This window comes from Astatotilapia calliptera, chromosome 2, assembly GCF_900246225.1.
Source record: "Astatotilapia calliptera chromosome 2, fAstCal1.2, whole genome shotgun sequence".
In the NCBI taxonomy this organism is placed as follows: Eukaryota; Metazoa; Chordata; class Actinopteri; order Cichliformes; family Cichlidae; genus Astatotilapia; species Astatotilapia calliptera.
This window is the reverse complement of record NC_039303.1, coordinates 6,421,299-6,436,926: the sequence shown is the minus strand read 5'-3', so window position 1 is coordinate 6,436,926 and position 15,628 is coordinate 6,421,299. Positions and strand designations below refer to the sequence as shown.

General features: G+C 38.7%; 2 protein-coding genes across 11 annotated transcripts in view; one reads left to right on the top strand and one right to left on the bottom strand.

Moving 5' to 3' along the window:
- Positions 1 to 1,747, bottom strand: part of rapgef2b (Rap guanine nucleotide exchange factor 2b) — a 102,650-nt gene extending 100,903 nt beyond the window's left edge. For 8 of the 10 annotated variants that reach the window (XM_026182857.1, XM_026182891.1, XM_026182900.1 and 5 more), the window contains exon 1: positions 1,025 to 1,746. In XM_026182857.1, coding sequence (XP_026038642.1) covers positions 1,025 to 1,093 — 69 coding nt within the window. In that variant the 5' untranslated portion in view covers positions 1,094 to 1,746. Of the gene's footprint in view, positions 1 to 1,024 lie in introns of all 10 variants that reach the window. The other 2 variants (XM_026182840.1, XM_026182848.1) reach the window with 1 other exon arrangement.
- Positions 1,748 to 3,528: 1,781 nt separating this feature from the next.
- On the top strand, positions 3,529 to 15,329 carry spmip2 (sperm microtubule inner protein 2). Its single transcript, XM_026179158.1, has 6 exons — positions 3,529 to 3,686; positions 4,174 to 4,403; positions 4,695 to 4,753; positions 11,634 to 11,699; positions 14,999 to 15,112; positions 15,248 to 15,329. Exons 1-5 carry the CDS (start codon positions 3,623 to 3,625, stop codon positions 15,000 to 15,002), a joined length of 423 nt encoding a protein of 140 aa, XP_026034943.1. The 5' UTR covers positions 3,529 to 3,622; the 3' UTR covers positions 15,003 to 15,112; positions 15,248 to 15,329.
- Positions 15,330 to 15,628: the final 299 nt, after the last annotated feature.

Sequence of the window (15,628 nt, the reverse complement as noted above, 5' to 3'; positions counted from 1 at the left end):
GAAGCATTAGTCTGTCAACGTCTACCATAAACCGGCGTAATGTCCAAATTTACAGCCCAGTATCGTCCACGCGCTATCTGTGGATTAGCCTCTTGTCCTTGACTTTCATACAGGGATGTGCCTGTAGAGTAGGTATGGGGCGGCACTGGCCCTCAATGTACTTCCATCTCACTTAAGTATTTGTAAGTTATTTTGGATGCATCTTTCGTTCGTTTTAAAAATAAATCTATTACTATACCATGTTGGTGTTTTTTAAATTATTATTATAGCGCTAATGCTGCATCTCCACCTGCAATGTTAGTGTGATTTACGCATTAATGCATCAATTTAAAAAAGTGTATATGATTCAGCACAAACATGTTTTATTTACTATTTTAAGGCTAAACCTTTGTAATATTACAGTAGAGGATAATGCATTTTACATATGTTCTTAGTCTGAATACTTCCTTCCCTACTGTAACATTGTTTAAACTTTTCATGTGCACCATCTGCATCAGGGCAGTGTGCTGTCTGACTTTCCGCCCAATCACAGATTTTCTACATCCTATTCATTTCTGATCAAACGGATTTCCTCTGGGCTCCCTTGCCCTTTTCTTTGTCTCCTTTGTGTTATTCTCTTTTAAAACCCTTACATATATCTCTGCCACCCTTATTATTTGGATTTTGTTGCATGCAAAAAAAAAATCAGTTTTGCAAGAGACGACGTTTGCGACTTGCAGAGATGTAAAACCACAATACACAGAGCGATGCTATACGCCACAGGCGGGTTAGAGTTCCACCAATGGCCGCAGCTCCTGTTACATTAAGTAGCCTTGATTATCTCTGCTGATAGAGGGCTTAGCGGGATGTAGCCGCTGAGACGAGCTGAATGGCAACAGTTGCACTCAGAAACACTGTTTAACTGTTACACTTTAAAATGTTGCAATGCTAAAATGTTGCAACAAAGTGACAAAAAACGGCGGAGGCTACTAATTTCCATGAAAATCCAATTAGCAACAACATGCAATGAATAATTTCTTCTGACCTGTTGCGTCCGTTCAGCCGGATTCTTCATCACAGCCTGCCGAAAGCTGTTATCCACGTAAGACGCCATTGTTTTGGAAGAAGCCGTCTAGAGGATGTGGAATTCCTTATCCTTAAAATTACCTCTATCCAGGGGCAGGATATATACAAAACAAGTCCCCCTATTGTCTTGCTTTATTCTCGTCGCCTGTGCTCAGATGCTAGCGGGTAAGCTGGGAGTGCCCTGAGCCAGGCCACGACTGGAGCCAGACAGCCGAGCAGTCTCCTCAGAGTGTCTGTCTTTCTGCTGCCCGTGCCGAATCCGGCTGCCAACACCGGTCCCCACCGGGGAGGAAACTTCCTTTAAAAGCGCCGGTCAAACTCCCCCTCTTAAGAGTTATTTTCTTAGCGTAGAAAGTGTTGTCCCTTTATTCAAGCCAGCGTTCATTAAAGCCATTCCTTGTCTCTTCAGCATTCTGCTCTGCTAGCGACGGGGGAGAAATTCCATGTAAGGATCCAGCAAACAAAAAAGTGAGGAAATAGCAAGCGGCTAACCCGTCAGCAACCAGCTCACGCCCATTATCAGAGGAAGACTCCCGTCCTCTCACTGAGAAAATCTACTATGTTTGCATTTTGATGGAGCTAAAAGTCAAGATAGAGCCGCCGCCGCTCTGCTCTGTTGTATGCCACCATGGTGACTGACATACCGAGAGCATAAAGACCAGCGGAGTTACCAGTGGACGTTACTTACAACCTTTCAAAATAATACCCCCAAATGACGCTAATAAAAAGACAATGAAGGCTGTGGAAATTTTAGGCAAAATATACATAAATAAATATGCATTTGGGTGTGTTTTGCATCATTTTCCTCACTTTTATGCAAGGCTTCAATGCAAAAATTACCTTTGTTTATGACCGTTTTTAAAGAAAGAAAATCAGTCGAGTCCACCTATATCAATATAGTAAGCTGTTATAGAGAAATATTTTAGTTTCTTCTTTAAATGTGCAGGTTTTTGAACAAGGTTATTATTTTCCCTACAAGTCCGCTTTGGTTAAGAAATCGTGCTGTTCTGTTTTGAAGGGACCACCGTGGCATTTCCTGTCTGGCTGTTGTTGTATTTCACTTGACAGAGATTATTGTCACAAGGAGGCGGCTAATCATGGGCGAGTCCATTTAACAAAAAAGGGAACGGAGGGCGTAATGTGGCAAAAAATTATGCTTTGGCTCCACCAAGTGGCTCAATGAGGGATTACAGCTGTGAGAAAATACGAAAAATATGAACCTTGGTGTATAATTCATTGTTATTTGATCAATGCAGTGTTTCCTTCCTGTTTTAAACAAGCAGCTGTACCACCCTTATTGATGAAATCTAGCACACACCCTGAAGACTGAGTTGCTACCTAGGTTATTCACTCCAACATCCTTCAAAATTAAAGTCTTGTTTAGACCAAAATCCAGAAGACAAAACATTTTTCTGTCAATTTCAGTCCAAAGCTGATCTGCAGGTTATGGTTGTACTCCAGTGTCAGATGGGACATCTTACCCTATTAAATGTGTTATCCCCCAGGGGTCTGTGTTGGGGCCACTTTTATATTTTCCATTTCCCTCCCCTTTGTATCCATCTTTGAAAAATATAATATGGCATCACTGTTATGCTGATGAAACATAGTTTTACCTCTCATTTACAGCAGACTGTCTGTGTTCACCAACAAGGATGTTTAGCTGCCTTGATCAATGAATTGTGAAAAGTTTCCTTAAGAGTTCCTTCGCTCTGTTAATAGTCTGAGGAAAGTGGTTTTTATGCTTTACAATTGGATTACTGTAACTCCTTGTACACGGGGTCAAGCTTTTTCAAGATTCTGGCTTGATTAGTAAGCCCTTAACATTTAAGCTTTACAAAACTTTTCTGCCTTGGCGTAACTTAGATTATTATCTGCTCTTTTTCAGTTCCCCGCTCACGTGGAGTGGACTTTTTCATTTGCTTTACAAAGATTCTGAAACAGTTTTTCTTTTCATATTAAATCAAACTGTAAAGACTTTTTCAAGTCCACTTGATACCCTGTTATTTTTGCATTCATGGTTGGTAGTTTCATTGAGTTTCCGAATAAATGAATACATTTATTTATTCATTCATTCATTCATTTCATTTCATTGTGTAATTGGCTTTTCACTCTGTTATTTGCAGTTTGTTTATCTCTGCTGTTTGCGTGGTTGCTATGTGCTTAATAACTATACTCTTTTCATTTGGTATTTCATTGCTTCATCAACAAGGTTTTGTTTTTATTATGCAGCAAATGGAAAGCTGCTTTTTAATGTACTTAATAAATAACAATTAATTTACTTATAACCAGGGACAGGATATATTTTACTTAATTTTACAGGGCTTGACATAAATAAATACATAAATACTTCATATAAATAAAGGAGTGAATGGGCATAGTTCAACACTTAAAGTATAATCTGCCTTTAGGCTGTAACTAGGATACAAGTAATGATTCCATGACAACCAGCCATGGCCCTGAGGACAGAGCAGACTGCTGGGCTCATGTTATCACCCATGGGTGGCCATTATCTAGGTGTATCTAGTCTGCAACTAGTCCAAACATAACAGGAAGAGAAATGATGCAAAACAGTGAAACAACTGCAGGACAGCCACAGTATGGACAGAGGATGATTTTTACAGGTAGGCCGATGTATGCAGAGAAGATGCTTTTATTAGTTTCTTCAACTCACTAAAGTTCTGGGGGATCAAATTATGAAGTTAAAATTAGAGCTGAAGCAATGTCTCTGCTGCCATATCTGTAATACTTTATGAGTGTGAGTGTGTTGGAATTAATAAGAAAGTATTTGCTGCCAGATAACTGTAACCCAGTTTTCTGTAATTGTGCTTTAAACTGCACACCATGGTTGATCAATTATTAAACATTCAAGGAAATGGTGCATGTCCAAGCAAATATAGCTGCAACTGGACACATGATGGCACTATAACCTGAACCAAACTGACTATTTGTGCCTGTCTGTGTTTGTGTATAATATAATAATATTTATTAAATCACCTTAAGTTGAATATAGACTACATTTTTATGGTACTTAAGTTTATTAAAGCTGTGAATAAAAGCTTTGAGTTTGTTTGTATTTTTTTTTTTTTACCTGCTTTATCCACTCACCAGGTCCAGATGGAATCGGAGACTATAGGCCAAGATCCAATTACTTTACCCGGTACATCGGTGTGGGTGCCACATCACCTGAGGCCACAGGTGACCTCAGTTACCTGTGCCGAGCTCCACCAGATGCCCTCCCACCCATTCCCAGGCAGAGCTATGTGGGGGAGGTGGGCTGGGGATGGCAATATAACCAGCTGTTAAACAGTGGGACGCTGCTCAGCAATATGCAAATTAAGGTGCAACTAAAATCTACCGTGTGCGGCTTATGCAAATGAATAAGCAGAGGCAGCATCTTCTGTTAATGTGCCACAAAGTCACATTGAGATTTAACTTTGAGAAACTCTGATGGACAGATGATTTATCAGCCTTGTGACATCATAAATATTTATTGCTATATTTTTGTTAAGTCGCATATTTTTAACCATTAATGAATATTTTTCACGCAGTCTTCATTGTGATCAATTTATAAATTGAATCATATACACGTTCAAAAAATATTACATTAATCTTCATTATTTTTTTAACAGAAAACAGACATACGGGCATCGTTGGAGAACAGAGTCACTCAAAAGTTTCAGAGCACAAAGTAAGATAGAATGCCTTTTTCCTTTGCTCAGAGAGCTATCACACATGTGTGCTTTGTTATGTGGATACGTGAGAACATCTCAGGTTTGCACTGTGTTGAGTGATTGTAAGTTATCTACCTCCACATTCATAATGTAACACTTCCACTTCATCAGGAGCATGCAGCTCCCCAAGCTCTGTAAAAGAAGTAGGCCAGACATAAACAGACACACAGACGTCATAAAAACAAACAGGAGGTTTATGTTATTCTTCAGCATTTTTGGAAACAGTGCCGTATCAAAAATTCAACATCTTTGCATTAACTGGCTTAAAATTATATTTATTGGTACAGTAGATAATCAACTATTTAAGAGCCAAAACAGTGAACAGAATCCTGTAGATCTGCTACAACCATAAAAAGTAGGGTGACCAGATCTCAGCAAACTAAATGTGGTGCAAGGAGTTGGTTTGTGTGGGACACGTTACTAATACTGAAGGGTAGACTGAAATGACTGAATGTCACATTACAGGACACCATATTTTACTTTGTGGCAAATAAAAAAAAGTAACTATAGCAAAAACTTAATGTGTTAAAAAGGAATTTAAAAAATGAATTTTCTCTTATCCGCTCAGGATCAAAATGACTAGAATACTTTGGCAATTCAAGGCTTACTCCCAGACGGCAAGGTGTTCAGGTTCTGCTGCTGCAAAACAAGCCCAAGGCTGAGGCTGCATTTACCTAATTTTAACACCTGCAAAGGACCATGTGATTTTTTTCTGTTTTCATATGTTTAATGGGATAAAGCAAGACCTTAAAAAGTGCATGTCTCCCACTGTGGGCTTTTGTAAACTAATGGCCATTAAAATGTGGGACATCATCTTTATTAATGAGACTGAGGAATAAAAATGCTGTGCAGTGCCTCAAAGTAGGTCATCTCATCTTTGTGAAAGGCCCAGTTTGAATATATGATTGATTAAAGCATCTAAACAGTTTGCTAGACGTAATAAATGCAGAGAATTAGACTATGGCATAGCCATCAGTTCAGTATTTACAGGAGAGTTTTAGTGGCATGATGGCAGTGGTTAATATTAAAAAACAGGACAATATATTTGTAAACCAGATGGGAAGGCACACAAAAAGCACAAAGCAAAGATGAATACATTAAGTCAAGAATGAGAAACAACAAAGGAAAAACAAAACCACTGTGTCGTGATATCTTAATGACAAGCTGGGAACAGACAGACACACATTAAGAGGCTAAGCCAAATGACACTTTTGATTTCAGCAAGGAAATATTATTCATATATAATGGAAAGCCATTCCAAATCTGGAAAATACTTACAAAGAAACTGTAATATTGTAAAAACTAGCTGAACAGCACCCATCTGATCAGCCACTGGAGCCACCCAGATTTTCCCTCCTTCATTGGAAAAAAAAAATGTAATGTTGAAATGATCATTCCAACTATGAAATGTGCACATTTATGGAAATTGTTCCTTCCACAGCTCATAATCCCTCAGAAATGTCTGATAGCTAGTTTTCCGAAATCTGCCAACCAGTAAGAGAAAACATAAACTGTAACATAAAAACAAATCGAGACTATACATCTGCCCAGGGAGTGGAGTGAGGACACATTAGGAACCTCAGACATGAAAACACAACTTCTTAAAGGAGCCATTGTAGAAGAATACAGCAGACCAGTAAAATGTACTAAAAATTATATTTGAAAGTTTTAATAAAAAAAAAACAAAAAAAAACATAAAACAAAAACAAGAGATAAGGTGGCATGTTTTCAGAAGCTTCAAAAAGACACAAGCTCTAGGAGATGAGAGGGGGCAAAGTAAGTTAAAGATCTCGTTTAAAGGAGAATTTGATATGCTAAATGATTTGCAAAGCCAGCAAACAATATGTCAAAATGCAGAGTGCAAGACACAGCTGATCACATTTATGACCATTGATGCAGCTCAAAAAGCTTCTCTCGGCTGTGCATGCAGCTACTAATCCCTTCCTTGAAGAATCCTTTCAGTAAAATATGTGACATGCATGAAATATTTGTAGGTGGTTGTTCGAGGAGAAATTATCATTTCAGAGTCAGGCTTTGCTATAGCACTGCACACTGGAAATGTGCATAGTCCAAGCCACAGACTGTATATAATACAGAAATAGAGTTTTAATTACAACAACATGTTGGTTCAGGCATGCACCAGTTAAATTCTGAAAAGAAGGGCATGCTTTTATTTTTCCTAAGGCTGACAGTCTGAGAACTGGCACATCTATAAATGTGAACTAACTCATATAATACAGAAAATTGTGCTAGTGACCTTCCATGAGGCTCCAACAGCTCCCAACCATTACATGTAAATGTTGCTTCAAAGTAATTTTCTCATTTTATAATTTCATCTTTATACTGCTAGAAGTTCAAAATATGAACAATTTTTATTCTTTCTTTAGAAAATTATTATTTTTCACCATCCTACTTTTTAAAATTTCACCCTTTAATAAAAAAATATTTTCATATGAACATCCTGTGCAGTGACAAAAACGACTCCCCAGGGATTTAATAGGAGTTAAAGTCAACCACTTTAACTATTAGTCTCCTGCCTCAAACCTCAAGCCTGCACATGTTTTTGTAACAAATAATATGTTCTTTTTGAAGCTGTATGTGATGTAAAAGTGGTTTTATTAGGAAAAATCAATGGCCTACATGCAGTGTTGGGGAGTAACGGAATACATTTACCACCGTTACGTATTTAAAATACAAAATATGAGTAACTGTATTCCGTTACAGTTACCGTTTAAAAAGGTGGTATTTAGAATACAGTTACTTTGTTGAAATAAATGGATTACACGGCGGTATTTTCCTGTTTCATATTGTGGCGGGTCAGGACTGTTTGGGTTTTGTTTGAGTGCTTCCTTTACATGTGTGTGTTCCTTCTTTTTTCCTTCAGGCTTAGAGGGAACATGTTCTGCCCGGTGGTGTAGGGTCCTAATTACTCCAAGTTTGTGTTCCAGATGGTGATGGGAGTCAAAGAGGAGGTACTGGTCCGTGTGTGTGGGCTTCCGGTAAACCTCGATGCTGAGGTTGCCATTCTCTTCAATGTGTGCAATGTGCACAGCGCAGTCCAGGAAAAATGGTAAATGGCCTGTATTTATATAGCGCTTTACTAGTCCTTAAGTACCCCAAAGTGCTTTACATATCCAGTCATCCACCCATTCACACACTGGTGATGGCAAGCTACATTGTAGCCACAGCCACCCTGGCGCGCACTGAGAGGCGAGGCTGCCGGACACTGGCGCCACTGGGCCCTCTGACCACCACCAGTAGGCAACGGGTGAAGTGTCTTGCCCAAGGACACAACGACCGAGACTGTCCAAACCGGGGCTCGAACCGGCAACCTTCCGATTACAAGGTGAGCTCCCAACTCTTGAGCCACGATCGCCACGGAAAGGCAAAAAGTTGTCCTTTGTGTCTTCCTTGGTGAACTTGATGTTTTTATCCACAGCGTTAATGTGCGCAGTGAAGGATTCCACTTCTTGTGTCTTGATTTTGACCCAGGTGTCGTCCACATATCTGTACCAGTAGCTGGGCACTCTTCCTTTGAAAGAGCCAAGAGCCTTTCTTTCCACTTCCTCCATGTAAAGGTTGGCTACAATAGATGACACGGGGGAGCCCATGGCACAGCCATGTTTTTGTCTGTAGAAGCCTTCGTTGTATTTAAAGTATGTTGTGGTGAGGCAGAGGTCTAACAGTGTGCAAATCTGATCGGGTGTGAAGTTGGTCCTGTCTTCCAAGTTGTTTCCTGACAGTCTCCACTGCCTCCGTGGTGGGTATGCAAGTGAAGAGAGAGACTACATCAAAGGACACCATGGTTTCATCTGGGTCCAGGGTAAGTTTCTGGACCTTTTCGGTGAAGTCGGTGGAGTTCTTGATGTGTGTGGGGTGTTCCCCACAAGAGGGGCAAGGATGGTAGCAAGGTGTTTTGCCATGTTATAAGTGGCTGAGTTTATGCTACTGACTATGGGTCTGAGTGGGACAGCTTCCTTATGGATTTTAGGAAGTCCGTAAATGCAGGGTATGGCATCCCCTGGGTAAAAGCGGTGATATGTAAGGCGGTCAATGATTTTGTCCTTTTCAAGGTCCTGAAGGCAAGTTATAACTTTCTTTTTGTAGCTGCTTGTGGGGTCTCGCTTTAACGCTTCGTAGGTATTGTTGTCACTGAGGAGAGTAGTGATCTTTGTGTGGTAATCTGTAATGTTTAGGACCATGGTGCATCTTCCCTTATCAGTTGGTAAAACAGTGATGTTGTGGTCTTTGCTCAGGGAAGCGACGGCCTTCTTTTCTTGTATTGTGAGGTTGGACGGAGGGACTTTGGCACTGGAGAGGGTGGCCGAGACTTTCATCCTGATTTGCTCTGCTTCTGTCTGTGATAATTTATTAATCCGTATGGCGGTTTCTGTGGCTGTGATAAGGTCCACTATGGGCAACTGTTGCGGAGAAATGGCAAAATTGAGTCCTTTGGCTAATACTCTCTTTTCAGGTTCAGTGAGATTCAGGTCTGAAAAGTTATACCCGTTATGTGTCTGTGAGCGCAAGGAGGGAGAAAAAGGAGAGTGGAAAACTACGAGTTGTCATCGAGCAGAAACGGGAGCTGGAAGCATGTAAATATAATAATAACCACTGCAGCCAAGAAGAGTGCCTGACCAGCCCAGTTGTAAGTAAGCTATTAAGACTCGACTGTACACTGTGTTCGTGTTTCTCTCCGAAACAATAAGTTCCGTTGGAGCAGCCTCTCCAAGGAGAGAGCCTCTCTCTGTCTCTCGCTAGCAAAGTTGACCCAGACAACAAAGTAAAGCTATTTTTCGGCTACGAGCCCGACACGGAACCTGAAGTATTAGCCAGAGGTCCCTTTACTACGTTTCGGAGCCGCGGACCTTCAGTAATAGTAATAAATCATATTCATGTAGTTGTAAACAGCATGATAATATCTTAAGTTATCCAAATACTCTTATTGAGTAACGTAACGGAATACATTACAAAATACATTTTGGGGCATATATTCTGTAATCTGTAGTGGAATACATTTTAAAAGTAACCTTCCCAGCACTGCCTACATGTGATTTTCTGTTAAAATGACAGAAAATGTTATTTTCAGAAATAATAATATACATGAAACAGCGACAATCTGAGTAAAAGGAAATGACATCTCACTCTTAGAATGAAGGACCTCACTGTTAACGTTTGATTAAAAAGCTTGTGAAAAGGTTACACTTTTCACATTCTTGAGCTTAAAAGAATCTTGCGGGAAAAACAGTTCTTTTATTATAGCAATGTACGCCTTTACTCACTGTAATGCACAATGAATTTATGAACATCCTTCACAGTGTAATCTGGGATAGAGAGCTTTAAATAAGTTTCTCTGCAAAAGTTCTGACAATCTGCTTCAGGCATAAAAACTTGTCTAACGGAGGGTTCCATCCAGAAAATAACAGTAATCACAGGTTTAGTATTGTTTATCAGAGGTCCCGCTCCCTTCTTAGAGTGTCACAGATATAGACTTTTGATTCTTATTTGAGCAGCACCTGGTAATCTGTCTCTATAGCAAAAACGATCACATCCTTATATCTGGTGTAGATAACGGTACAGATTGTTTACTGCAAGAGAAAACACCAATTTTTCTATAACAAGCCACACAGACATCAATTTCTTGGGGTCAGCTGCAATTTTCAGGCAATATCATCGTTGCAATAGGATGCTCTAAGTCTCACACCCACATAAAGCCATGTGGCGGTTGAGTTCACTTGAAAAAGAAAAATGTATGCACACTCCAAGAAACAAAACACTCCACATATAGTAAGAGTGGAAGGCAGAGTCAAAATCTTCAACATGCGGGGGCTCCAAAAGGTCTTTTCTGGTTCAGAGAATCTTTGAAGAGATCTTTGATGTGATCACCAGTTAAAAACAGTCTGATCAGTTTTTCCCCATAGGTCTAATTAAGTGGTTATTACATTTCAGGGTTATGATACATAAAATAAATAATTTCTTATGAAGTTAAAATGTATCATTTATACATAAGACCCGAATCACACTGTAGAAATGACTGGAAGCAGATTCTACCCACGCAATTAAACATTAGAATCATCCAATAAAGAACTTATGAGAAACATGCAGTATTCATATGAGTGTAACAGCCAGGATTAAATTACCCCTGTCTATCGTGACATGTCAAAACTATTGCGTGGAAGAAAAAAGAATATTTTGCCAGCAGAATGATAAAGCATCATGTATCATTTTTTGAATCATTTTTTTTTAATTCAATTGCAGAATTGGTAAGTAAATTAAATACGGCAACATACGGTAGCCATCTCATATCCATATAGCAGCACATATGTTTAAAATGTATTTTTAAAACAAAGAAATGAGAATGTATGCATGAGCACACATAAATCAAACTGCACTGTGTATTAAAAGTTCATCTGTGGATTATGCATTAATGAATTAGTAGATTTTGGACTGTTAATTGATGGAAGATTAGACTAGCAAACAGAAACAAATAATTAATTGTAAATTATTTTAGCATGATGTTTTCTTTTTTCATTCACGATTATGAAATGAAAAAACAAACAAACATCAAAGTGTGACTTTTTGTTCAGCTGATTGAATTAAATATTAGCTTAATATAATATTATGGCTGGTGGTTGTCTGATCTCTTTAAACAAATATATCCAATGAGTGTGACCTAATATGATAAGATGATAATTGCACTACAATCAGGCAAATAGCTATTTTTGTGATATATGGCTATAAATTAAGAGTCGGAGAGCATATCTGAGAAGTCCATAGTATAAATAGTGTTTTTAGGCTCAATGGTCCTGTTGACCATTAACATCTGTTATCTTGTAGCTCAGCTGATAGCAGAGGAGGGACAAGAGTGAAGGTGAAGGGCCCAAATGAGACTGGAAACACAAGGTAAGTTTAAATGTATATACTCTGACCACAGGCAATGATTGTACACCATACATCTTTAATAATGTTAAAAATCAGAAATGGATGCACACGTTTCAATTTATTTTAGGTTTTTTTTTATCCACAAAGTTTAAAGAATTATACATACAGGTTGTTGCCGGTTGTTCTGGTATATTGTGCAAAGTGAATGAAATAATGAAAAAAGAAAACTAGCTCCAAATTTTTCAAATTCACCTCAAACCAATAGGTAGACCAGGGGTGGGCAATCTCAGTCCACGAGGGCCGGTGTCCCTGCAGGTTTTAGATCTCACCTTGGGGAAACTCACCTGAATCACATGATTAGTTCGTTACCAGGCCTCTGGAGAACTTCAGGACATGTTGAGGAGCTAATTTATCCATTTAAATCAGCTGTGTTGGTTCGAGGACACATTTAAAACCTGCAGGGACACCAGCCCTCGTGGACTGAGATTGCCCACCCCTGAGCTAGACCATTGAAACTTGGATATTGGATCTTGTCCAATTGTCCAACAGGACAATGATCCCAAACAGACATCTGAACTGGTTTCAGAATGGATAAAGCTACTGTTATAGTTTTCTGGTTATGATGTCCTTGAAGTCTGTTCCTCTTCTGTGTAGAGGGCCAGGGTCAGTTGAGCTCCTTCTCCTCCCTCTGGGGCAGAGCTCAATCATCATTATGCTGCCAGATATACCGGTTCCTCATCAGATCTGAATTAATTCCCAGTACTAAAGGACCAGTCGGTGCTTCCAGAATCTGCCAGATAGTCTGCTTCTACCAAGCATTATCCTTGTCGGGCTCAAGAGCCAGTACACTACCTGTCCCTTTGAATTAGTCCACTCACTATGCTCTGTCTCTGGGTACCCCCACTTGGACAACCTCCCAGCAACAAGTAGGAGAATCACTATGACACCATCCGTTAAACTCCCTGAAGAAGAAGGTAAAAACAAGGAAAACTGTGACTCTTATCGCCCAATCTCTATCTTAAATGTGGATTATAAATTATTTACTTCCATAATCACAAGACGCTTAGAGCCATTTCTCCCAGATCTGGTGGATGAAGACCAGACAGGGTTCATTAAGGGGCGACAGACACAAGATAATATACGACACACATTGCATATAATTAACGAAGTTAATAAAGAGAAAATCCCAACAGCCTTAGTGAGCTTAGATGCTGAAAAGGCCTTTGATAGAGTCTCTTGGATATTTCTTTTTGCTGTTTTGAAAAGAATGGGCTTTAACAGTACCTTCATCAAGTGTGTACAATCCTTTTACCACAGGCCATTGGCTAGAGTTAAAATAAATGGGGACCTGACAGACAGTTTTGAGCTCTTCAGAGGAACCAGGCAGGGTTTCTGCCTGAGTCCAGCCCCTTTTGCTCTGTATATCGAACCTTTGGCTCAGTATATACGGCAAAGTGCAGACTTAAAAGGGGTTTTAGTTTCTAAAATTGAACAATGAATAGGTCTCTTTGCTGATGATATAATTATATACCTACAGGATCCTGACACGACCTTTCCTCGGTTGATTAAAGCATTAAAATATTCAAAACAAATATAAATTAAAATGGGATTCAAATAAGATCAAATATTTAGGTGTCTATCTAACTAGCGAAATAAATACACTATACGAGGAAAATTGTGTAAAGATTAGTAATGCAATCCAAAAAGATTTGATTAAATGGGCTCCACTTGTCATGGACCTTAGCTCAAGAATAGAGGTAATAAAAATGAATGTGCTTCCTTGACTACTGTATCTATTCATTTCATTGCCAGTCCATATACCAGATGCACAATTTGGTAGATGGGATAAATTAGTTAGTAGATTTATTTGGAAAGGGACAAAGCCAAGAATAAGATTTAAAATACTCCAATTAAGTAAAGAAAAAGGAGGACTTGCCCTCCTGAATTTCAAGGAATATTTCTATGCAGCCCAGCTGAGATATATTGTTTACTGGTGTTCACCGGATTACAACTCAAAATGGAAGCATATGGAGATAAATTATTGCTCATCATGTCATCCACAAGCAAGATTGGGAGAAGAAACTATCCAGTCTACGAACACAAATCTCATTACTGAATTCACTATTAAACTCTGGTGGATTATAGTGAAGAAATATAGAATTATAGAAGACTGTAAATTGCTGATTTGGCCTGCATATTCTTGAAAATTCCAAAGTGGACAATGGGATAGTACATTTTTAAGATGGGTCAATAAAGGAATTACAGCAATGTGTACATTAATAGATGGGAAAACATTCAAATCCTTCGAGAATCTACAGAGACAATTTGGACTGGATAAATCAGATTTATTTAGGTATTTTCAATTAAGACATTTTTACAATACAGAAATTAGGAAGAAGCTCTTGAGAGAAGGAAGCCATATAATATAAATAATAACAGGTGCATATAAAAATCCTCCATTAAGAATTTTATCGAAATTATATAATGGCCTGCAAAATTTGAATAGGAATGAAACATTATATATCAAACAAAAGTGGGAATCTGAATTACATCTTGAGTTGTCAGAGGATGACTGGCGATCCGTATGTCTCACACAGCATAATTCCACCAGCTCTAGACGATGGAGAGAATATGGCTGGAAAATGTGATTAGGTTCTTTATTACTCCTTATATCAAAAGCAAGCAGCTGAAAACACCCCAACGATGCTGGAGATTATGTGGAGACTGGGACGCCAATCATTCTCATGTGTTTTGGAAGTGTAAAAATATCAAACCTTACTGGGAAAGCATTGCAGTAACAATGAAGAAAGTGCTGGGGTATGATGTGCTGTGTGAGGCACGAGTAATGTATTTTGGAATATGGGAAAATGTAAGAAAGGAGGACCATTACTTGTTTACAATTATGTTGTTGTCGTCAAGCAAAAAGGTAATAACAAAAAACTGGCTGAAAAGTGACCCTTTAAAATTGGAAGAATGGACTGATGTAATCAAGGACATATATATAATGGAGAAAATGACTTACACTTTGAGACTGAAATCTGACAAACACCGAAAACAGTGGACAAAATGGATAACCTATAAGACTCACTCAGCCCCATAAGGCAGGGACCTCTCCTCATTGTTTTTTTTTCTCTCTTCCACAGATTAGGTGTCCTTTATTCCTTTTAGTTTGTTTCTTTTGTGTTCCTTTTTCATATTTTTGTTTGCATGTACTATAAAATTGGAAAAAAGTACAAAATAAAAGGTTTAAAAAAAAAAAAAAAACTCCCTGCATCTCCCTTGAAGGACTGAACTAACTTCTCTCTCCTCTCTCTCCCTAGCTGAATCCTCTCCATGAAACCAGCATCCTGTTCAATTCCCCCTCTGGCCATCCTTTCCCCAGTGCTTCCGTTGAATTAATGAAGTCCAGAAACCTGTACCACTGTCCATATCATGTATGCTTCAGAAACCTCCACTATGACAGTAGCTTCATATTAAACTTCTGGAATGGCCTCAACCTTATTGAAATTGTTTTGATTTAAAAGCAGGATTGGTGCCAGGATACTAACCATTTAAATAAATTCTACCAGTTCTGCCAAAAAAGGGTCAAATATCCAGCCAGTTTTGCCAGAAGATTGCTGTTGGCTACTGAAAGCAAGCAGTTGAGGTGAAACTTGCTAAAGGACATTTAATCAAATTTTAGTGTATATTTGAGACTGTAATCTAGACCCTGTGTGGGAAATTCAGAGTAAATTCAAACGTTAATACCCATTTCCTGTTTGTTTGTTTGTTTTTAAATGATCAGAGATGTATGCTGTACAATCATTCCAGGAAAAGGAACAGTGGAAAGAAATCATTAAATGTCTGACTATGACTAAATGTAAGGCTAAATGAGAAATTATACTAAGTACATGCCATTATATGTTATCACTTTAATAATGTATTAGAGTACTAGTCCTCTTTACAGAAAT